The sequence below is a fragment of the Anser brachyrhynchus genome (genome assembly GCF_964034855.1).
Source record: "Anser brachyrhynchus genome assembly, chromosome: 2".
In the NCBI taxonomy this organism is placed as follows: domain Eukaryota; kingdom Metazoa; phylum Chordata; class Aves; order Anseriformes; family Anatidae; genus Anser; species Anser brachyrhynchus.
The window spans coordinates 80,938,325-80,962,764 of NC_137695.1; the positions used below are offsets into that span (position 1 = coordinate 80,938,325).

General features: G+C 40.1%; 1 protein-coding gene and 1 long non-coding RNA gene across 2 annotated transcripts in view; one reads left to right on the forward strand and one right to left on the reverse strand.

Annotated features, from left to right (window-relative positions):
• The first annotated feature begins 348 nt into the window (after positions 1 to 348).
• LOC308189175 lies at positions 349 to 21,130 on the forward strand. The gene is made up of 4 exons (XR_013946072.1): positions 349 to 3,151; positions 3,791 to 6,909; positions 9,812 to 9,915; positions 16,010 to 21,130. It is a non-coding gene; the product is annotated as an uncharacterized lncRNA (long non-coding RNA).
• BCL2 (BCL2 apoptosis regulator) overlaps positions 16,739 to 24,440 on the reverse strand; it is a 92,434-nt gene continuing 84,732 nt past the window's right edge. Inside the window, exon 2 of the mRNA XM_080578942.1 lies at positions 16,739 to 21,547. Coding sequence (XP_080435068.1) covers positions 21,413 to 21,547 — 135 coding nt within the window. The 3' untranslated portion in view covers positions 16,739 to 21,412. The remainder of the gene's footprint in view (positions 21,548 to 24,440) is intronic.

Here is a 24,440-nt window from a genome sequence, read left to right on the forward strand (position 1 = left end):
GTTGCTTAACTTGTTTCAGGAAAAATGCCCCCCTTGTTGTATGTAAGGAAACAGTTTTGTATCAAAGATACACCTGATTGTGCCATCAGTTTCTCCTTTTAATAGAAATAACTTTTGTGACTGAATTTTGGCTAGCTGCTGAGCTCCAGAGGGAGTAATTTACAGAAAATGAAGTGTGAAACATTTTGATTTTTTCCTGGTAATTTACTTGAATAGGTCACATCTGTGTCTTGGATCAATGCTGTCCTGGATACTTGCTCTAGGATAATAATAATAAAAAAATACTCTAAAAACCAATCTAGGTGTAGGGTACAAGGTGCCGCAACTAGACCTCCAGGGACAGATTTCTCCAGCCAGAGAGGCAGGGCACCACTGGAGTCTGTTCAATTTGACAGGAACACTAAGCTCCTGAGATCAGCAGGACTAAAATTAGCTTTGGACGTTTTTTTTTTCTACCCTCTTGGTGTTGTTTTTACATGAAATCTGTTGTTTATTGTTATAAAGAAGAAGAAGAAAAAAAAGAATTTGGGTTGAAGGCTTCCTTTTCTTTCTTTTTTCTCACTTTTTTTCCTTAAAGGGATTTTGAAATCCATGGTCTTTTAGATGGAAGGTAAATTGAGCTTTGGAACAAAGCGGTTATGTGTTTGTCAATTTTTTCAGTTCTAGTGGGAAAAAGAAACAGCACCACACCAAACACTGCTTCGTCAAAAGAAACGTAAACAATATGCATGGTTTCATATTAATATTGCATTCTTAGTGTGTGTTGTGCTGTTACATGCTTATTTTTTAAGCAATGGAAACCATCATTAGGCTTCTTTTATTGCTGTGTTGGGTGACTTACTGGTTTGGTAGTTGTTTCATTTCATAGGCTGAGTCCTTCCCAGAGTCTGCTGAGCAATTACCTAGCACTGATGTAAAGATCTTATAGTACAATTGTCAGAGAAGTGGGATTTTGTCACACTGAATCTAGAGGCTGGCTGGGGAATAAACTGCTTCTGGGACACATCCAAAACAGCCTGAAGGCAGCGAGGATGTTTCTGCTGAAGCCTTGAATCCCCGAAGACTGTTATCTGCAGGCCACTTCGTATTTGTATCAGCTTGAAGTGCGGAGCTGCAACACCAGCCTCTGTAAGGCTCTGCATCACCACAGCTGTCATTGTCACGCTGACCTTCCTCAAGTTCTGTTGTTCCTGGCCACCCAAGCTGTATCTGAAACCTTATCATTCATTTTTTTTCTCCCTGTTCTTAAGCCGCGTTGTAGGAGGCTGAAGCCATTCTTCCCTTTCGGAAATGCTGAGCAAAACCAAAATGGCTTTTGAAATCTGAGAAACTGTTAGCATTGAAATTTCTCCCTCCTTTCTTAACAGTCCTTTGTCAAGAATTACATCTGTGTTGTGCTGAATTTAGGAGAACTCATGTCTGAGTAGATCTCGGAGACTATCTGCAGTCCCATACTCGGTTCTCTTTAATAATTTACCTCTTCAATGTAAAGGTATTTCAGGACTGAAATTTGCTTTCCAAAGACATTTAGGGCTTGAGCAGATCTCTTTAGCCTGCCTTGCCATGGCGGTCACACTGGGGACCCTTGGTGAAGTGCCTTTGTCTTTACCTGTCCAGAGGTCTGCAGTCCCAGGCCTGTGATTAAAGGTGCCAGCTTGTAAAACACACAAAACTGCGGTAAGAGGAACTATCTGGGAGCTCACTTCACTGTCTCCTGGCATGAACACATTACATTCCAGGCTTTTACGTGAAATCGTTTGTATTAGTAAAATATTTATGAAGTTTTATTAACATGGTAGGAGCTCTTGCCTCTTTTACAAGAGGTAGAAATTACGAGCAGTCTGCCTTCTCTCTCATTTAATCTCCTCTCCCATCTAGTGTTTTTCTTTTCTCATCTGGACATAGATAAAATCCAACAACACTGGATATTTGTTTTGCGGTCAAAACTATCTGGAGTCAACAGTCCTGGCAGGCATTGGAAAGACTTCTTGTGCATAGAAAATTTATGAACACGCAGAGATGCTGGGTTCAGTAATCTGGCCTTAAAAGGTATCCAAACATTTTGTTCGTGATCAAAACACATAATGCTGTGGAACTGAGCTATTTACATCTGGACTGTCTGGGGCTGTAACACTGACATATGTGTGCATTGAAGGGGGAAGAGAGGCATTAAATTTAGGTGTCCGGTTCACGCAAACAATCTGTCACGGTTTATTTTGACCTGCTGAAAAAGAAAGGCAACAGTGGCATCCTGTGGCCTGAACGGTTCATGACAGGTGTGCCTGTCACTGAGCTCTTCCTTCACGGCCTGGGGAACGGAACAGATTATTTTTAGAAAGTTTACAAAAAAAGTGCATAGTATTTTACGCGCGCGTGCTGTACATTTTCAACCTGAAGTTAAAATCTAAGAGCCACCGACATTTTTCGTCGGGGACTTTCCGCTGACTGAGTGGTCCAGCCACCGATTTATTTTACATTCTGCTGCTGATTTTGCTACCAAACGCTTGGTGTTTGGGACAGAGAAGATGACTTCAGCTGCTCACCTAGGAAACAGGACTTTGTGACACAGTCTTTGTTCCGCTGAACGTTTCCTCAGAAAAGAGGAATAGGCTGACAGTGTCCTGTCTTCCAATAACCCATTGTTCAGTGCAGTATGTTTGGTCTAAAAATGAGCATTTCAGGAAAGTCCAGTGAGAAGCAGACTAGTAAGAGTTCTTTTTCCTTGCATCTACACCATGTCCAAGTGCTCGCTCCCACCTCCTGTGCGTGTGCATATGTGTATCTCTTGAGTTTTTCAAAGTCCTACCCTTTACTTGTTTAACTTAGACAGCCGACTGCAATTTGCTTGCCTCCTCACCAGCAGATATTGGCAGCTGTGACCAACAGGCTTTCTGAAAGCCTGCAGGCATGCCAGAAGGCACATTAATTGGGAACATGCAGGCTCACCTGCGCTCCTGTGGGGAGATGTCAGGGAAGCTGCTGAAAGCCTCATTTTTTCCCTCTTCTTCTCTGATTTCTCTCCTCAAAAAGAGGAGATATTAAGATCTTGTAAAGCCTCTTCCTTTCTACTTCTTACCTTCATTTTGAGAGGTGTAAATACTACTGAATGCTCAGCATCAGGAAAAAAATGAGGGAAAATTTGACCTTACTGGTAAATGAAACAGTTTTCATCATTCTAATTTTGCTTTTTCCTGTGCCCAGAATGCTCCAGCTCTGCATGTTTTGTGCAAGAAGTGAAAAACAGAGTACAGGCAAGGATGTCCATGGCTGTCCGTGCATGGAAGAACCTGTGAACATTAAGTTTTCCATAGTGCTGTAAAGTTGCCACGATCCCATTCTTGGGGATGTTGGAGTGGGAGGCAGGGGAGCAGAAACAGCAGCAGGCAGGGGCTTAATTGTTGCCTTTAATAATGAACAAGTACTCTTAAGATTTTTGCAAAGTTGCTTAACTGAGCTTGCACCATGGTTTGTTGCCAGTATTAATCCCTGGGCTGTCTCTTAAAACATGCACATGCATGAAAACAAACAAATGTTCTGACTCGCTGTGGCTCCAGTAATGTTAAACCAAGCTCCTTTTTGTCAGTTAAACTGACAACGAAGATAAGAAGAGCCGGTGTTGGTATCATCTGTTGCATAACAAACCACTCTTGACAAAAGAAGCAGCCTCCTGTCAAACGAATTTCCTTTATAACTGCCGAGGGGACTATTTTTAGTTTCCTCTGCCATTCTTTGCTCCTTAATCGTCCGTTTCGCTTTTCTGTTTTTCTCTGCTTTCCCCTTTTCCCACCAGCTCTGATACCAGGTACTGCTGATAAGCTGCTGCAGGGAAGGCACTGGGCTCCTGTCCGCGCCGAGGGCCTGTAGTGTGAGCACTGAGGATACTGCCTGCCTCGCTGCCTCCGGGTGAAGGGAAGGATGAGCAAACCACCCTGAATCCACACGAAGAATTTCAAAGACCAACAAGTAAATTAAATGAGCTCTTGCCAGTGAAGCGTTTTTGCTAAGGCTGCGCTCTGAAAACATTGTGAGTTGCACGAGGGGAGCTACAAATGGTGTTTAAACATCACAGGCATACCGCACCAGGCAGCAAACTCTTCATATTCCATTAGCGAAGGAAGGCTGAGCCTGGTTTTTCCACTGCAGATAAAATTAAAGTGCTTTGGAAATGATGGTGTTTATTCCATAGGTCTTGACTCTATAGTACTGGCTGGGTTCCCTTTTGGTCTGTTTGACCCACTGCATGTTTTCGGTCCTTTGAGCAGCAGAACGATTCTTGTCTTCTGGCTGAGATATAAAACAGAAGTCCTGCCTATCTGTAATCCATTAGAGATTTTGCGGTGCTGTTTGCAGCAGTAGGAGTGTGTTAAGGCTTTGGTTGTTCTGGAAATAACACTGCTTTGCTCAGTTGCATATCATAGTTCAGTCAATCTAAATCAAGCAATCATCATCCTCTTCAGCCTCCTTCTAAAGCCTAATTCATGTGGGTTATTTTATACTTTATACCTTCTTCCCCCACAGCATACAAGAGCTTCACAGTAACGAGTGTTTTTTATGCTCAGGGGGCTTCAGTAAGTTACAAGTCACTGTAATACTCATTTTTTAGCTAGATTCAAGGAGCACAGAGGCCAAGTAAATAGCCTTAAGTCAACTATGAAGTCTGTGGCAGCACATTTGTGCCTCTGTTCTCCAAGTGAGCAAAACAGCCTTGAAGTTAGCATACTAACATGTTTCAGGAAAGTGATGCAGTTCTCGTGAAGAAGGAATTGATAGAAATGTCAAAAGTTTTAACCATTAGTATTTTCTTAACGAAACTGAGTTTTCAAATGCTACTTAATGCTTGCAGAAAACGTGTTTCGAGAAAGTGAGAAAAAAACTTGTTGGATTCAAAACAAAATGAGTTGGGTTTGTGCCAATCTCTCTCTTTTTCCCAAGTGAAAAAAAAAAAAAAAAAAAGGAAGAAAAGTGTCTGATGAGAAAAGGTAAACAGGGACCTGGTTTCTCAAATGTAATGAGAATACAAATGTATTTAATGGAAAATAAAAAGTACACTGCATTTTATCTTCAGGCTTCCCCCTCTCCAGTCTTAGTCTTTTCTTTTTTCTTCCGAATGTAAGTGACTGGTTTCCCTAACCCAAAAAAATCATGTACCAAAACTGAACAGCAGTCCTTAGCCAAGTAAAGTTAGAGAGAGTTGGGGAGAGTTCATGTGGCCGATGACAACAGCTCCTTACGTGTTTGGCTGCTCTACTGTCTGACAGGATTGGACAGGGATCTCCTCGGCAGATTTTGCTGGCTCACTTCCTTCTGCCTCGTGGGTCTGGATTATGCCATAGCCCCAAAATTAGTGCACCCATGTTGCGAGTCACCTGGCGTGATCCCAGTCCACACAGCAGAGTCATTGGGTGCCCCTCAGGAGTTATAATGTCAGCTACCCCTGACGTGGCATACACCTCTGTGCAGTCTACGGGCTGAGATAAAACTGTTCCTGCTTCTCTTTTCCCTTTTGTTCCATTCTTTTTATCAGTGTAACTTTTTAGTTTCTTTCAGCTTTATTTTTGATTCTGCAGTTTTCAATCCCCTGAATTAGATTTTGTTTTAAGAGCTGGAAGTGGGGGGAAGCACTAGAAGGAAGGCTGATTTTTTTTTTTCTTTTTTTCTGAAAATGCTTGAAAGTCTGCCAGTGAGTTGTCAGGTTAGTGATGGCTTGTGACATATCAAAGCAGACATGCACGGGTTCATAATAATTCAAGATCTGTTGAAAACAGCATTGAATGTGGTTAGCGGTGAGGGCTTTTTAAAGAGAAAATAATTATTGCAAGTGTATTTCAACCATTGCTGTAGAAAGAACCTATCATTTTAGTGTGTATCATCTGGATTTTGTGTCTCTTACTCAAATTTTCAGTGTTTTCATCCCAGTTCATCTGTCTCATTCCTTGCCCCGGTGCCTGGAGAGAACACTGCTCTTACAGGTCTGCACATGGGGAATCCAGGTTTTCAGGCCACCTGTGTTTGTGAAGCCTTTCTTCCAGCCATTTTATCCCATTGTTCATGAGTCCCATTTTCTGCCTTTGCAGACTTTCGTCATTCTACAGAAAAGGAGAGGTTGCATCTCCTGGGTCAGTGGCGTGAGAAGTAGCAAGAAACTTCTTGGTGAGGAGCCTAAAAAAAAATCATTTAGCTTCCATTGGGTGAAGAGGTTCTGGCCTTTAGAATCTCTCCCATCGTTTTAAGAGTTTTTGGGCAAAGATGTCTGGAAGAAATGAGAATTCCACTTTCAGAATGGATATGAAATGAGAAAGCCAAAGAAAAAGACAAATTTTCCTCTCACACTGTGTAAAGGGCCCCTGTGCTGAAGACATCACCAGCTGAATGCATATAAGAAGTCGCCAGCAACCATTAAGCTCAATTAATCTTATTCTTGAGCACATGATAACAGCTGTGGATTATTTAAACAAAGCAATGGTGGGCAAGCAGGAGAGGGAAATTAAAGAAAAGAGGTTCTGCTGTAAACACTCATACCACCATCACCCAAACTACACTGTAGTGTAGAAACTGGGTCAGAGACACCCTTCCCCCTCCAGGCTGTCAAAGTTATTTGAGCTTCTATTGAAACCATCACAATAGAAGAGTTTGGCTCATGCATTCACTGAGCAAAACTGATTTGTGTTTCTTGGTTCAGAAAAAGCTGCTGGGTAATTTTCCGTGCAAGCACAATGCAGCGGTTCAGCTGATCCCTGAAAGCTGATTTCTTGGTGATTTGCCTTTCATTTAATAGAGCACTTCTGCTTTTATTCAGTCTTTCTAAATTCACATGCTGAATCTGTGTTTAGAAGCCTTAAACCTCTCTCTTGCCTGTATCGGGTTTAGTAACCATACTCGTAGCCTTCATCCAAAGTTCAAAAGATTTCCGTAAGTCTATTGAGATGCCGCTTGCTCTGTTTTCTTACTGATGATATAAATCTAAGTTAATTGGTTTGTTTGCTTGTAGGGTAATTGAATTAAAATGTATTGTTTAGGAAGTATGGCTGGACTAGACACAAACACAGCTCTTCTGGACTATTCCCACTCCCCTTTTTAATCCCATATTTAAGTCTTTTATCCTTGTTTACAGCTGTCTATTAGCGGTCTCAGCCTTCTGGTGTGCTCTGGTTTTTGTGTGTTTTGTTTTTCTGGCTTCTTTCAGGGAGTCCCAGTGCCTCCACCTTGTCCTGAAAAGAAAACTAGCCTGCTCTTTATACCATGATGATGGGCTACACAGGTTGCCAGCAAGCACAGAACCAGAGAATTATGCTGTCAGACATGGCATGAGATGGCGGTGCTCATAAGACCTTATTCCAAAGGAGGCACAAGTGGAGTTAAACAACAGGTTGCAGAGTCTGAACCTATTTTCTAATGCTCAGTTAATACCTTCTCTAATGTCACTTCCCCTCCCTGCTGCCCTGCATGTGCACTTTTACAGAATGAGCATGTGCGCTGTCATGTTTCTTTCTGCTTACATGAAATGTCATTTCTTTCTTGAAAATCGCCTGACACGATGGTTGGCGTTGCCAGGAGGTGTCTGTGGGACCTACTCAGCTGTGGAGCCAAGAAAGCTGTTGTTCAAGGAGCTGCACACCCTAAGGAGCTGTGGCATGGTGCATTAAGGAGGCATGGGAGTGGTGGGGTATCAGGAGAAGCAACACCATTTCCTTGAGTCCGCTCTCCAGATGAGATGCTGGTTCTTATCAAGCAGCAGTGAGAACTTTTCTACCCGTACACATCCATCCCGGTTCCAATTCACCATCATATTGTGTACACTAATAAAAAAGAATTGGAAAAAATCTCCCAGTCTGTGTGCTAGTTTCAACAGCAAATGTCTCAGGCTACCTTGCTCCAACTGGCACACTTATTGAAGCTATGTATGTTGATATGTCTTCCTTGCATCCTCACTACCAAGAAGAAAAATAGAAATTCTTGCCATTCCACACAGCTGCCCAAATGAATAAACTAAAGAAATGGTTTTGAGAGAAACTCAAGCTGGGAAGCCATTTGCACCCTGAAGTTTGACAGCAGAATGCCTCCTGTTGTTATCAAGGCTAATCACTTTCCAGCCCTGTCTCTGGCAAATGCTCTATCTGCAATAATCAAGTCAGTGCATATGACATAGTTTTTTGACAGGACAATATTTCTTAATAATTTAGTAGCATCGCACACACACAAAAATAGAGTTATAATTAGCTCTCATCCCTGAAGTTGGAAGAGCTTTTCAGCTCGTTGGAGGCTGCTGGCCAATTCTCTTATCTAATTGGATGAAGTTCCTACTTTCTCCCATTTGTATGATGTCTGCTTTTACACAAGCTCATTAAGTGCAGCTGTACTCCAAGTTTATAACAACAGCCCCAGTGAAGCCTAGGCAGAAGTTTAATACCAGTTCTGTTCTCCCTTTCTCATCTGATTTCAATCCATTCTGGGGGTTGATATGTGCCCAAACATCTTTTCCTAGCACCTAATTCTCCCCCCTCCAGCTTTTTATTATGAATTATTGTAATAATTAGAAACCAGACAAATTACATTGGATTCATCTGTCTGTTCTGAAACTGGAGAGTTTACAGCTTGCTTTCAGGAAAATACATTTTAAGGCAATTTTTTCCTTCCATGAGGCATACAGAAGCAATTTTTTTCCCCTTTCATTTTAAAGCTGTCATTAAGTTGCAATCAAATAATTGCTACACCATTATTTAAATCTTCAGCAGCATTGAGCTGATTATACGGATAGAAATCAGTACGGCAGTTAACATTATATTAAACTTTTGCATTTATATGTGTGGGTTTTTTTTGGCAAAATAAATACTTCTTTAAAAACAAATCACTTTTGTCAGTATAACTACATTTTTCTCAAGTTCTTGTGCGTAACTTTAAATCTTGAATTTCTAATTAGTAGAATATGTATAATAGAAAATCTTCATTTCTCAGAACTTGAATTTTTCTTACTTTATTGCCTACATATATTCAAGTTACATTTATGAGAAAAAGATTCACCATATACTTTCTGCGATACAGATATATCGGTTTTAGAAGTGATTTTATAATTTTTGTGGATACTTTTGTTCTTCCACCAGAGAGCTATTCCAAGGTTTCTTGGGGAACTTCCCACTGCATAATTTCCTTCCCCTGCCATGTTCCATGAGAGAGATGGAAAAGAATCACAGTGAGACACCAGGGGGAGGATTCAAAGGGACTCCCTCCTAAGCCAAATTCCAACCATAAGGGAAATTTCCATCTGCTGGTGCCCCACCTCCTAGCATCTGTATTCCCTTGAGGTTGTAATGCTCTCCTGGCTCTGAAGGCCGACAAAGGCTTGACCTGTACGAATCCACAATACCCTTAGCTCTGTCTAAGATGTAAAGATGCAAACATCTTGCAAAATCCAAAGCCCTGAATGAACAGGGAGGAGACAATGAAGGAGGGCACCCAGCACCAGCCTGACCTGAGTCCTACTTGAACTTGCTCTGTGCTTTAGCCCTCCCTTGGTTCATATAATCATAAAGAAGTACCGGAGTTGAATGTTTTGTTTCGATTCCTGTCAGAGTATGAAAAATGAACAGTGTTGTAACCGAGTCCATGGTCACTGCTGTCGATGGATCTTTATGGCAAAGTTTGTGCGTGCAGGTTGATTGTCATTCTCACTGATGACGCAAACTGGTGGTTTAATTGATCCTTTTAATATAAAACAATCTCAGCGTGAATCACAAATAGTTTTGACTGATACTTGACTTTACTAGAAAAATGAAATCCGTTAATGTCTCTCTCTCTCTCTTTTTTTTTTTTATAGGTGGTTCCATGTTTAGACAAATAAAAATATGGACGATCTTCTTGTTTAGTGTCCCATCGCTTCTGTAGTTTTCATATGGGGCTGCTGCACCACGTATGCATCAGGTAAGTTTGCCTGACATTTATAAGCAAGGACATTGAGGTCTCTTCTAACCAGTAGAGACAATTTTTGTAATTGACATCTACCATCCTGTTGTCTTCAAAAAATGCAGGCTTATTTTTATGGGAAATACTTTATGTATTAGAGGGGCTAATACAACACCAGAACATTTGTTTTTCCAGCTACAGTCGTCATGGGCACATCATTAAAATGACAACGGTAGCTGCTCCATGCTGTCTGATTTTGTAATGTTTTGACAGAATTTAAGACATGAATGAATGTTTGTGCTGCTAGTCATTGGTGAATCATACCACTTAACTGGAAGGGTCAATGACATAAATATACGTGGTCTTCAGGAAATGAAAATGGCTTCTTTCATCTGTGATTTCGAGCTTGTTTGTACACTGCTTTAGTTGGAAGTAGCATCGGTTGATGGAGACTAAGGCAAAAGCAGTGAGTTATTTTCCCAGCACTTGAGTGAGTGGTGATAGTTGTTGGAGGATGTGATGACAGAAGAGAAGCGGGTTTTAATTTTGTTTTTGAAGTGGGAGGGGGTGGGCAAATGGATGCTCAAGACACATTAATGAAGTTATGTTGACAACTGTTAAGTGTGAAGTCTGTCATGTATCTCATTGCAATGAATATGTCTTTATAAGCAAACTGTGCTAGAGACATCTGTGCAATTGTCAGCTGTAATTAGAGAAAAGGATGGTTCAGCAGTGGACATACAGTTGAAAATGAAGGACAAGGTTTTTTTGTGTGTGGATGTGTATACTTCTGTTTGCCAAAAGTGACTTTTTTTTTCACTAGCTATTCTCCCCAAGTAACTACTAAATCAAAAAAAAAAATCATTTTTTAAAATTTATTTTTAAAATTTCTTGTAGGATAGAATTTGAACATTTTAGGGTAAACAGGGACCTTTTTTCATTGTGCCCTTGTTGGTGGCATTCTGAAGATGTGTGAAGAAATGCATTCCAGAAAGACTTGGGAAAGCTTGAGGTAAAATGTCACTTGTCGAGTGTGCAAAATAAGCAAAGAAACTAATAATGCTTAGACCGGGGCATATTGGTGTTTGCGCACGTTGTGCTCACTTGCGATACATGCTGCAGCTGTGTGTCATGTTCGATTTTCGTAATACCTTTGTGACTGTATCATGGTGTTCCTTTCAAAGGGGCTTACGTGTATTGTACGGGGACAGCTGTTTTATTGTCAGAGTATGGGATTTGCTCCCTGTTTTTTTTCCAGCCATGGAGCTCTCCACCGCTCTAAGTCAATTTGAGCTTAAGACAAGAAAATATATTTGAAGAAAGGCCTTTGTCTTTCTCAGGTAGTTGAATAATCTCTTGTAGCTTAAAACCTTTCTGCAGCTATCAATGGTTCCACTTCCAGTGCATGCAGTAAAAGGTCTTTCCCTGGCTCCAGCTGATATTAACGGGAGTTTTGCAGTAGATGATGGTGGGAATAGTTCTTGGGTTAGTAGTGCACTTTGAAAGGTGTGTGATGAGAAGAGAAGCCCGGGCCTATCTGAACCCCTGATGCTGTCTCACCTCTTGCTGGAGGTAGCTGTATCATTTCTTTCCATTTATGCTTCTTGAATATCTTTCATGACCTCTGGACTGGCCTTACTTTCCCCCTCCGGCTTGGCGGAAAGCAAAGAAGCAGCCGCAACGTAACAGGACTGAAGTCTAATTCCAGATCTGGAAGCTGTGACTTGGATGTGACTGGAAGCAGCGCTGCCTATCTGTTCTTGGTTAAAGTCTGATTTTCTGTCCCTAATGAAAATACTGGGAGAATGTAGAGGAGCGCTGATTTAGACGGCCAGCAACTAGAGTTAAGGGTTTATTACATACCCTGTCTGTGAGGAGGAGGAACAAGGAGGAGCTATAAGTCAGCACCTTTGTTTAAAACACATCTGTTTCTTTCTCATGGTCACATTTTTTAAGTGTCAAATCTACCAGCTTCTTTTAGAGCTATGTGTTGGAGGAAGCTGTGCGTTCTGCTAGCAGTAAATGAATTACATAATGGGAAGAATGTTTGCAAAGCTTGTAGAGAAATAACAGCTGCTTTTTTAAGTGCAAAAAAACCCTATAACATTTCAAAACTGTAGCAAGAGCAAGGATTTTTTAAAGACCTGGATGAAAGGAAATCAGTAATGCGTAGGGGGTGATGAGTGGACCAGACACCTCACCTGTTTTATTCCTAGGTGCAGAGGGAATTTGGAGTTAGACGCCAGATGGAAAGCAAACTCAGAACCACATGAACTACTAGCCAGTTTCCTTCAGCAACATTAATTTACAGTCTCATGAGAGAACACCTTGGTTTTCTGCCAGCTTTGGCTTCAAGCAGGATTGTAAGAGGACAGAGCAGAGCAGTCAGCAGTCCCTTTCAGGCCACACCGTCTGTGCGGTGAAGCAGACGGCACAGGCTGTTAATGGGACTCCGCTGAAAGAATTACAGAAAACGTCTGTGCCCCTGGTCCCTGGTGAAAAGCTTCCAAGTACATTAATTATAATGCAGTACTGTGGCTTCTCCTCTGCCTGCCAGGCATTTTACAGGACGCTGGCATCTTTATGCTACAAAAGCTGGCTTGCCCAAACTATTGTTTCAGTTTTTTTGACATGTTTTGCATTGCTGGATCCTGCTGGTAGGTTCTTCACTGTTCAGTGGAAAGGTGGCTCAATGGATGTGGAGCAGGTCAGGAAGAGAGGCTTGAAAGTCATTTTGATTTGCCTTTGACAGTGCTGTGGGATCACATCATGTGGGATCACAGTGTTGTGATGCATCTTGGCCTTTTGGAGGGGTACTGCCTTGAAGGCAGTGTGTAGAAATACACTAAAAATTTATTTCCAAACTGCCTTGTCAAACACTGGGGCATCTCATGTGGCACTTCAGTTCACTTTCTGATCTCACGCTGCTTTCTTTCCAAACTATCCAGGAGTTGGAGTGTCAATTGTTTTCTCCCTCCTCTCTACCTGGTAGTTCTGAGATGGTATTAGCATTTCAGGTATGTAAGATTTAAGAGATGAAAGTGCAGAAAATGCTGCTCAGTTTGAATGTTGCTAAGCGTGCTTCAAATGCCTTGAAGCATGTGCTGTCACATAAGTGTCTTGGAGGGCTGAACCCTAGAAGAAAGCAGGAGGCTTTTTGACAAGTGAGGTATTTCTCATTTTTGTGTGTAAACTTCTAATAGTGGATGGCTATTTCTACCACAACAATAATGTATAGCACAGTTTTTTGTTTGTTTTAGTGCTCAAGGCAGCATTTTCTTCCTTCACAATTTCAGATGTAATGTCCCAACAAAGACAAGGATTAAGGATCTATCAAAGCTGTTTCCACCCCAATGTGAATGAGTTAACCTTGCCATTGGCCCCAGTCAATGGTCAGTAACAGGCTATATGCATTGATCTTGCACAAACTATGGCTGCTTTGACATAAATGGGATCACATGTCTCTTCAGAAACTTGTGCAAATACAAACCAATAAATAGATTGGTTGGCTTTTGTTTTCTGTCACCTGTGGCTTTATAAGGATTTGCACCAGTACCGTGCTCCAGATGTACGTTTTTATCCGTGTGACCATGACCTTGTCTCAGTTAGAGCTGATTTCAGAGTTTCTCACAATAATCATTGCATTCCCACTCTTGTGGTCATGCATGTAATGGGAATTCTGGAGGACGCGTGCAGAAGCGAGCACACCAGTACCTTTCTCTCGCATTTCCAAGAGGCAACTCAACACAGTTTCAGTGAGCTGCACACGTCAGCGCTAGAGTAGATTGGAGAGGAAGTGGCACCTTCTGGCTGAACTTAGCCAGGAACACTTTTCAGTATATGGCAGGATAACAAGGAGCATACCTTGAGAGGTCCTGAAAAAGAAAATAGATATTGATGGTTTTTACTGTTTTTATTCCTTTAGGGTTTTGTAGAGCCATTCTGAACATTTTCAATGCTCACGCTACTTTTGGTGAGCTGCAGTAAACTAAGAGCTATGGTGGCATGCTTCACATACTCTTTTGTTGCTTGCCTGTGCAAGTCAGTTTCTTGCAATTCACAAATCTTGACTACTTGGTCTTTTGCCCTGAATATGGCTGCCTCAAAGGCAGTTCTTGATATCAAAATGTCACTTATTAGCAGAAGACTAACGCCTGTTAGGGTCAGATGTGATGTGAAACTTAAATGGCAAGTAGTTGTTATCTGGCCATTCACACTGGAATAAATTCCACTTTGTATCATTTGCAATCTCTCATTATTTATTTAATAAGCTAGAGGGACAATAGCAGGAACTACGGGCATTGCCAGGCTGAGAGCCTGCTGTTTCAAAGGGACTGCAGCACACTGCTGGCAGTGAAACTTCAGTGAAGGTTTGCAGTGTTTGAAACCATTGGTGTGTATTTTGAAAAGGGAGCTTTCTTTGGCCCAGCAAAGCTTGTTTTAAAGGTGCTCCTACCAGTGTAATTTCCAGAGTGCCAAAACCCACCTCAGTTATCAGGTGTAACATTCATTTTGTCTTTATCCCAACCTCTTCTGTTCTCATCTGCTCCCTGTGCTTTGTCCCAGTAATAAGGTAGGCATTTAATCATGGGTGCTAGTCCTTCTGCTGTTTACAAAAACTAGAGTCAACCGTCCAGGCAGAAAGAGGGGAGTCACCAAAGTAATTTACCTGTTTTTGCTGCCTTGGTTTGCCTTCCTAGAGAAATTTAATCACTTCTTCCTTCCTTAGCTAGAAATACAACAGTGCTGAGGATACTTTCCTTCAAGTCCTTTCATTCTTCTTTCAGTCTCATGGAATAATCAGGGAAAAAATGGGAATACTTGCAGAACTGCAGATTTGCTTGCCTCCTGACAGTCGCAAGGAATTTGCAACCTCATCTGCTGGGCAGTTCGATCATGGGCTTAAGAGGACAGAATCTATTAGTTGTGTTTTTCTGCTGTGGCTGCTTTTTTTTTTTTTTTTCTGGAAAGCTTCATGCTGCTTTCCTCTGCCTTCTTTGCCTTTGGGGATGCAGATGTAGGGGTAGATGTTTTTGCACATGTGTCTCAATTTTCCTGGAAAGGCATTAAACTACTAGCTAGCTTGAGGCACTCACTACCAGGTGCATTCATGACAGTACACTGCACATGCTAGGTTGCAAAACCCACTCAAGACGTTGGGTGTATTCATGGGGCAGTTAAATACTCATTACCTAAGCTAATCTAGCTATGTTCTACGTGAACTGCAGCTACAGAAGGTGTGTGGTAACAACCGCAATGTTGAGGGCCAGGTAATATGAACCCTTAAGAAGCAGAATAGCTAAACACCTACTGGAAACCAATCATAACGGTAACAAACCTTCAGCAGTAATAAAAAAGCTTTGCTTTTTACTTTTTTTTTTTTTCTCAGCCCACTCAATCTTGCTGATATGCTTTTCCAGCTTCTTTCTACTAGGATGAAAAATAGTTCTAGTGAAAAAATGGAAGACTCTCACTGCACTTTCAACAAGACGTTGGATATATGAGACAGTAGAGTGGGTGGCAGTCAAGACAGTCCTTCAGTCTTGAAGTATATGATACACCTGTCTATTGTATTTCACACAGCAGCAGCTTATCAGACCTGTATTATTGTATTTTGATGCACAAAGGCCTTTGAGGAATGCTGGAGAAGTCTCTTTGCAGCTTTTTGGGGAGGTTTTTGTTTTAGATAATCAGTCTAGAATGCAGCTCCTCAGGGTTATGTCCATAGATGTAATATTGGCTGCTCTTTTTTTGGGATCCAGAGAAGGAAGAAATACAGTAACAGAATTAAACTGTTGAATGTAAGATAAATGCTGTCCTTTGCAGTTGCCAGCAGCACAGATACTTATGTATGGCTTTAGTGCTTAATTTACGTACTGTTTAAGGAATATACCTACTGATGCTCTTCCAAGTTAAGTCCCATTTAGAAGTGATTTTGTCCCAAGGTCTCGTTTGGAGCTTGCTGTCCTCATTGAACCCACCTGGAAGAAGTGACATGTAAGTTGACAGACTTACTATATCTGTGATTCCTTCCAGTGCAAGCTATCGTAAAAGAAAAACTTAGACTAAGGAAGAGTCTTCAAATAATCTCACTTGAGGTGTTGACTTGCAGACCTACAGCTCTGAATGCTGTAGTGAGTGTGACAGGATGCTGTGAGAGGTTGTTATACTATGGAACATTAAGCACCTGATTAACCAGTCTCCTAACAGTCAAAGCAAGGAGAAAGCTCTTCCATCTTCTATCAGGACGGTCCAGGCAGACCAAGAGCCCGCCTCAGCTATTCCAAATATCACCTCTTTCCCTGATATTATGGGAAGCCTGTGGACACAAGTTCATCGGACCTTCAAAGGTGAATTTTATCAATACATTCTTGCACAGTGCGCGCTGGGTTAAACACAAACCTGCTATGCGTACTAGCTACCACACACAACTTTTAAACATTTTGATATTAGCTTGAAAAATAGCACAGCATTAAAAAAAAAAAAAACTAAAATTTTGTTTATGTGCCTCTGTTGCATAAACTTCAAAGATGTAAGTTTTGTGTGTATGTGTGTTCTTAAAGCTTGTTTTTTTTTTAAGACAGCTCAAAGACAGTTGCATTTCCATAATTCCAAGATCTGTGGCTTTACAAAAATCATCAAATACTTTGGATCTGGAGAAAAAGCATGGGTGAGTAGTACTTGTACAGTCTCACTGTAGCCTGAAGATGTTGATATCAAGCAGAACATGTCATCAGAACAATCAAGAAGGAAACATTATGTTTCATTTATAGGATTGCACTCGTGAATGTTGGAGTAGTGTTTTATCAACCAATCCTAAACAATTCAAATGCAAAACAAGTAACTCACAGTGTGCTTTATTATTTTTTCACAATATTAACTAGACAGACATGGAAAGTTTAATGGCAGCATGTTCTTATAACATTTTAAAGACAAAGAACAACATAATCATATTAAATGATGATAAACTGACAAACTACATTACCATACATACATCATCCAAAGGTACTGGGTAAACGATATCTGCTTATGTACATTTATGCTGGTGATAATTAAAATTCAAATATTCAGAAGAAAAAGAAAAAAATATGCTACTTAAATTATAAAAATATATAGTTCTGTGTGGAATTTTTAATGCTGTATAACTTGGTGAGAAAGATTTCATCACGTGATGAAGCTGCATTAACTTAGTATACGAGTGTGATTTAAAACAAATACAGATTAAATTGGCTCTTTTGTCTTCTTTTTGTGTAGCCTGGTTTGAAAGAGAGAGAGGAATGAAAAACAAAGCTGGGCTTTTGCAATGAGAAAGAATTTTTATGCTTATAAATCAAAAGATGTTTAATTTTTTGTTTAGTACTGAGCCATTAACTCACAATAAAAATGAATCATTTTGCTAGCTTGTTTAAAGACAGACAGAGGAAAAAAAGACAGGCTTTAAACATGCTACTTCACTACACTTTTAATTAATAGGACTTCTAGGTTTGTGAAGTTGAATGCAGGTGCACAGCTAAGCACAGTGTCATGCTTCAGGGTCAAAGCATGCAGACCTTATATATATCTGACTCCCACTGACTGAGCTAGGGAGACTTTGTGCATGCAAGGCTGGGGTGTCCTGGGTCTGTATTCTTTGAACTGTACCACATCAATGTTTCCTTTGCACATCTGCTTTCAAAGAAACATTTTTTTTTCATAATTGTTCTTTATTAGTGCAACCCTACTCAGACTGCATAATCTCAAATCATAACAACAAACCAATGAAGTTTTGTAATGATTGGATAATTTTATAATACTTATTAAAAAAATTGCGATTGAAAAATTTTAGTAATTATAGTCATGTTGTAGTGCATGAATTTGTATCCAGTTTTAGTTAAAAGCTATTTTCAGACCACCTTGGGTGCACTCCTGCATCATCTGAAACTTGAGATTTTCTTACATACCAGTGTCATTCTCCATATCTTCCAGCCCCCTTCCTTATCTGTATATTCTGTTACCTCCACAGCCTCACTCCTCCTTTGTTGGATCCAGTGCTTGTTCTATTGAGAAATTTCCTTTGTGTCAGCTCTGATTTCAGAATGCTTGCAGATTTTTTTTTCTTGTTTTTCCATTTGTTCCTAAGTTACTGATCTGTAACAGATCTTAGGTGATTGTAGAGAGATCTTATTTCAGAAGCAAAATATTTTCCTTCATTATTTTCTTAATAAATGGAGTGAAAAGGAATTAATGACAATTAAATTAAATTCAGCCAAATCAAGTATTTCTCTCAAATTCCTAAGGATTTTCTGTTTTGCAAAAGAATGCCTTCAGAATTAAGTTTTACTGTGCAGAATAATCATGGGGTCTCTGTAATCAGTTACTCTGCCTTTGTATCATCCTTTTTCAAGGGAAAGAATGAAAGATGAACAAATTCCATTTAACAGTCATCTTTAACCAGGGCGATATTTCAGTGAGCTCTCTGATTTCCTCTACTTCTTGACCTCTTCCTATGTTGTCCTCTGATCTTCCACGCCTAACCAACTTCAGAAGCGTCCCTCCTTTTTTAACTTTTGCTTTGACAACTCGGGTACACAGGGAGTGACCAGCTATGTGTGTTTGCGTAGTGACGGAGGATGGATTTTCACTGAAGTGTAGTCTTGGAGCATGAAAGTCTGTAAGGCATTTTGTGGAAAAAAATTCTATGTGAAAGTGTAATGAAGAATAGGAAAGACAGGAATTATTGCAAAAGAAATGCGTAAGTGAGAGGAGAGGATTTTATTAAAGAAGTTCAAGCTTTTATATACATTCAATGTTTCTACTATGTTTCTTAATAAATGTATTACCAACTACCGTTATAGCTAATGCAGCCACAATACTGTACTATTCTGCAGTCAGGATGGGAAAATTCCATTAGCTCTTTAATAAAATAAAATCATCAACAGTCATCACGACTCTTCTTTTTGCCTGGTATTAACTAGTACACTGGGAAGTCCAGTGAGTAGACACAACAGAACACAAAATCCTCAATATTCATTTAAATGTGTATCATGTGTCTTCTTCATATTATTTCTAAAGCAGCTTTAAAAAACTTTTGCCATTGGAAGGTATTAAAAATAAAAGCCATTCAAATTATCCTTGTAGTATAGCAGCACTGGAATTGATAGTTACTCTTTTATTACTTTTGACAATGTAAACCTTTAATAAAATAAACAATATTGAAACAATTTGAGGTCTAATAGTTCATGAACTTTAATGGGTGTATGGGCACAAATTGAAACGAAGACGAGATTGTGAAATGAAACATTAGCTCGATACCAGCCAACTCCAGTTTGGAAATTGGCTTCAAACAAATTCAGCTTTGTAGCTGAAAAAATACAAAGCCCACACTCAATCCGCAATACTTGGTTGCTCTCATTTAGAATGTTTTTCATATGAATCCTGCATGTATACGCTCACTTCTGACAGAAGCACTCTAAAAACATTGCAGGTGTTTCTGTTTTGATGTTGTTTTTTCTTTCCTTTTATTTTATTTTTTTTTTAAATCAAGCCTAGTTTATATCACATTTTTGTGTTCTTAGAAACATTTCCTTTATATGCTTCTATAAAATTAAAAGTAATTTCAAATTTGAAAGGTAAGCTCATTCTGTCTTTGCTCATACAAAGTGTAGGTGCCATGACTAAATAGCAGTAAAAATGCTGAGATGTACAACTCTTAAAAACAAACAAACAAACAAAAAAGCAGCTTTGAAGACACAACATCAACTACAGCCTTAACATTGAACATATTACATTCCCAAGTTAATGGAGCTATTTTGCATATAATGCCACAAAGTTATCCAACTGAAATCTTGAGGTTGAATCTACAGTTTATTCACTGCATTTTTTCAGCCTTATAGCACTTCTGTATTGTACGGTACGTTTTATTCAGAGCTTTGCAACCTTTTCTTTCTCTCTCTGGATGTCCATTTACCCACAAATCCCAGACTTCAAAAGTTTCATAGAAAAAATAGGAGCGCTTGATTGAAGACGGAGATTTCCATTACTCAGAGCAGTCCGTGCGACACACTCAGATTCTTCTGCTTCCTCAGCAATTCTGGACCCCTCCGAGCACATGGAAAAGCCCCGCTCTGACATATATCGACACATCTGGTCTCAGAACACAGGTCTGTTTATAAAACTGTATATCAAGTAGTCTGCATTAATTGTACTTGAGTTGCATTTAAAATAGGGGCAGATGACTTCACCCTCCCCTTTTCCTCCACCCTGTTTTCGCTTGAAATGACAGTAGGCACCTGTGCGATCGAGGTGTCAGAGAGTCTCTGTCCAGATAGAGGAGTTGGAGTTTCTTCGTCATCTTTTCTTCTGTAGACAGTCTTAGGAATTTATTACCATGAAATAATTTTGGGGGTGAGGGGCAGGAGGATAAAGCTCACTTTCTTTTTTTTTTTGTTATGAAAATGAGCTTGATTTTGGTGTCCAGTTTGATAAACAAGGATAGTCAGAGCTAATTTGTAACTCAGCTGAGGTCTGTTTCTTGCCGAATAAAATCAAAATCTTTTTCAACTTTCAGGGACTTAGAGAACCACATTTAATTGGTTTCAAACCCCTGGAGGAGCTCCGTAAGTAAACAGGATTAGTTGCAGATACGAGCCCACTGAAGTGGGACACAGGTCAGGTCTTCAGACTCCAGCTCTGCTCTGTCGAAGCAGGCACTTAAGGTCTCCTGATGTTTCTGTGTCAATAGCCATGAAAATGTTTTACTGCTGAGAAAATCATTGGAACAGTAATTTCCTGCAAGCCCCAAAGATATAACTTCACACTTCTATTAAAAATTATTTCAGTTGACACACATTAGGGTATTGGATGATACTAGTATGACTATGATGTGATGGCACGACTGGTAACTTGAAAACGCGTGTTTACAAGGCATAGGCAATCATATTTCAAACTGTAGGGATAGCCAAGTGTCCTTCAAGAAGTTGCCATTTTGACTGCACGTATGTACCATGTTGAACTGTTTACTCCGTCAGTTCTTGCTGGCAGGACAGGGTTAGAACTTCGTTCACACTGACCTTTTCTTTCAGATCCCTCCCAGCCATCCAAAAAAATGCGAGGAAGATCAACACAATTACGCAGCCTTTAGCAGCTCAAGTAACTGCCTTCCTAAGTGTAAGCAGGTAGGTCTTTGTCAGTATATTTGCTCTTCAGAGATAAAATAATCCAGCCAGCTGCATTAATTAAAAAAAAAAAAAAAGAACCTAAAAGACAATGGGGCTCATTAAAGTTAAGAATAACAACATGATGTGATGACAGATACAACTTGCAGAGTTTCTGAAAATAGCAGGTTAAAATGTAAATATCTTTTAATAAATAATTTTCCTGCAATGTAAAAATAAATGATATTTCCTTTGGCAGTAATAGCTGATTTAATCTTTAGCCAGGAAGTTGTTTTGCTCATAAAATACCATTGTGCTACAGAAAAAAAATATTATTTTGCTGTTTTGAAAGACTTTTGTAATCCACGATAAACTGGGTGACTCTACTTATGTCCGAGATAAGCGCCAAGAGTGATGCAAGCTCCCACCAGAACCAAACTCAGGATAGTCTTCAGAGAGATCCAGGAGAAATCGAACAAAGGCCTCATACTGTTGCCATACAACTCCACGAAGGCATCCTAGAAAGGGAAATAAAGCAATATCAGAATCCCAGTAACTTTTTAAGAGAGGGAGGGGAGCTTCTTCACGCACAGTGGTCATCCAGCAGGAAAAAAAAAAAGAAAAAAAGAAAAACACACAAACCTTTTAAAATAGTGGTTTGGGAGCTATGTTTTTGTGCAATGCTTAGCGCAAAGTTCTCCTGCCTATTTCTTTACAAATATTGCTGTAATTGCTTACAGCCTGACATCTGCTATAGGCATGCACAGTCTAACAGAAAATACAGGAACAGCATTTTAAAATATGAGTACCTCCCTTTTGGCTCCTCAATGTGTAAATACAAAAATACACAAAGGAGGTAAACGGAACTTCATTCTCCAAACTTTGTTTCCACTGGACATGGGGCATCTATTTTGCTGGTCGGTGTTGCTGAAAATAAGGCAGTATTTATTGGGTTCCCTGGGGGTGGGTTCAGAAGACTACACATAGTAGCCACTGAGATGTGTCATCTGTGTGGATTAAAGCTGTTAAGGTGCAGTACTGTGTTATGCCTCTGCTGGTCTTTCATGACTGGCACCAGAAGGGGTAACATCTCGGTCCTGAGCTCCTGATAGTCATACTTTGGTCTGGCTGCAGGGTCAGTCGGGCCAACCAGCTGATCTGGCACAAGAGTAACCCAGCCCTGAAAAAAGAGTTGTTTCTCCATGTGGTTGTCTTGTCAGCCTGACTTGCCCTGGAGCTTACAGCCACTACCTTCAGCATGAGGAAGAGGAGGGGGAAATAGACAGTACCAGAGGGTTGGCCACTTCTCACAGCTGCCCCCAAGTTGAATTGCGTGTGTGTGTGTGGGGGGGGGGGTAAAGGGAATGCTTTCCCTGAGCCCAAAACATGTTGTGCTTCCTCCTTCAAGATGCAGTCCTGTATGTAAGGAGAGCTGCTCTGAGAATGTTTGGAGATGCATGCAGGCACCGAATGGAAAGCCTATTTAAATATTAAAGTTTTTGTGGTCCATAAATACAGTCGAATTTTACTAGGCTAGTGATCAGACCGGTAACACCCTGCGGTTAATGTATTTCTTTCAAGCTGCCCATGATTCCTTACAAACATGAAACTTCAGAGCATTCTGAGAGGTAAATTATACCATGTTGCAAGAAAGCAATAAATAGTAAAGCTGAATGACTTTAAAAATAGCACACAACTCATAGCAGGGTTTAGGACAACTCTTTTATTTTGCAACCAGTTGAGGCCTGCACACAAACTACTGAGATAAACCCATGAAATAGCTATCCAGTGTGGAGTTTCCCATCCCTCTTTTTTACTCTAGGCTTCCTTCCTTTTTTCTTTTTTCTTTCTTTTTTTTTTTTTTTGGTGTATGTAAACATTCTCTATTTATGTTATGATGCCGTTAGATGTTTTGTAATGTTACTAAGCTAGGAGGTAACCTGCCTTCTAAAATTGCACATATGTCATGGATTACTGCAGGAATTAAGACAGAAAGGTCTCCACCATTCATATAAACCTTTCAGCCAGGTGTATTTTCCATAAATTACAGAAGTTAAATTAGCCTTCATCATTAGCGTTCTCTAGTTATCGTAAAAATAAAAGCATTTGTGGTTACACCACGAGAGGGCGTGTAAGGTTTTTTTATATTGTGCCATTTGCCTGTTCACTAGATGCTGAGTGAGACTCAAATAAGTAAAATGTATGTAATTTCAAAACATGTCTTTACATTAAATAATATGGGTGCATGTTGTATATAAGAACGAGTGTGTCAGTAACAGAATAGCTATAGGATTTGGCCCACAGATTGACCTGAATCATGTTCCTCCTGTTATTTCTCAATGCTTGTTACTTCAGGCAATCATTTTCAAGCATGGGTATCCAAGGGTATATTCTTAAGTGAAAGCAGCTTAACCTTTGTGGGGAATGTCTTAAAGCAAACTGTTCATTCCTGAGGAAATTTGGCAACTTTCTCGTTGCTGCCTGGTTTTTGAAATAGACATTTGCAAACTCTGGCCTTAATATTCAGCTGTGCTGTTGCAGAGCTGAAAAGCACAGAGTTTGCTGTGCAGCTCTTTGGAAAGCTTCCTTTATTTCTCCTTAAGGCTATGAAGTAACACAATATCCTAAAATGTTACAGACTGGGCTAAATCCTGTTGCCGCCAGTGCAGGCTCACTGACTTCCATGGGAGCTTTGTCTGGATAGGGAGTTCAAGATCGGGCCTTATAAAAATGCAAGAAGGGTAAAGTTCAACACTTGGTGATATTATGGGTGGAAAAGAGAGGAAATGAAAAAAACAAAACAAAACATGGAAATGCAAGTCGTGAAAATATTTTAATATTTCCACAGTTTCTTTCAGTGGGCTGGGTCTCACTTCTGTATAGTTATGACAGCTGATGCACACACACTGTCAACTGCAAAAGGAGCGTATTTTGTGACTTCTTTATACCTCAGTTTAGGAACATTCAGCCCAGTTTGGTCGGAAGGCCATTTCCAATGATTCACTGATCTCCCGGTACTTGCCATGAGGATGGACAGAGGGTTATAGTAACATTTGAAGACCAGGCAAAAGTATGGCATAATCTATGGTTCAAAAGAGGAATGCTAACAAAAACTGTGCAGCATGCAGTACTGTTTCATCAGAGATTATTACAACAATAACATGAACCCAACCTAATGGTGTCTGCACTATATATTACAAGTAGCTCTTTATGATCATTCCTCCTCCCCTTCTCAAACATCCTGATTAGGCCTATTTCCGAAGCTTGTTTGAACAGCCTGTCACTATTTGTTTAAGTTTCAAACCTGTTTTAAATAAACACATGTCCATTTTATGTACTAAAACAAGGCGAGAGGGGAGGGAAGTATGACCCATTACTGGAAACTATTTTAGCACAAAGAGAACCCTAAAC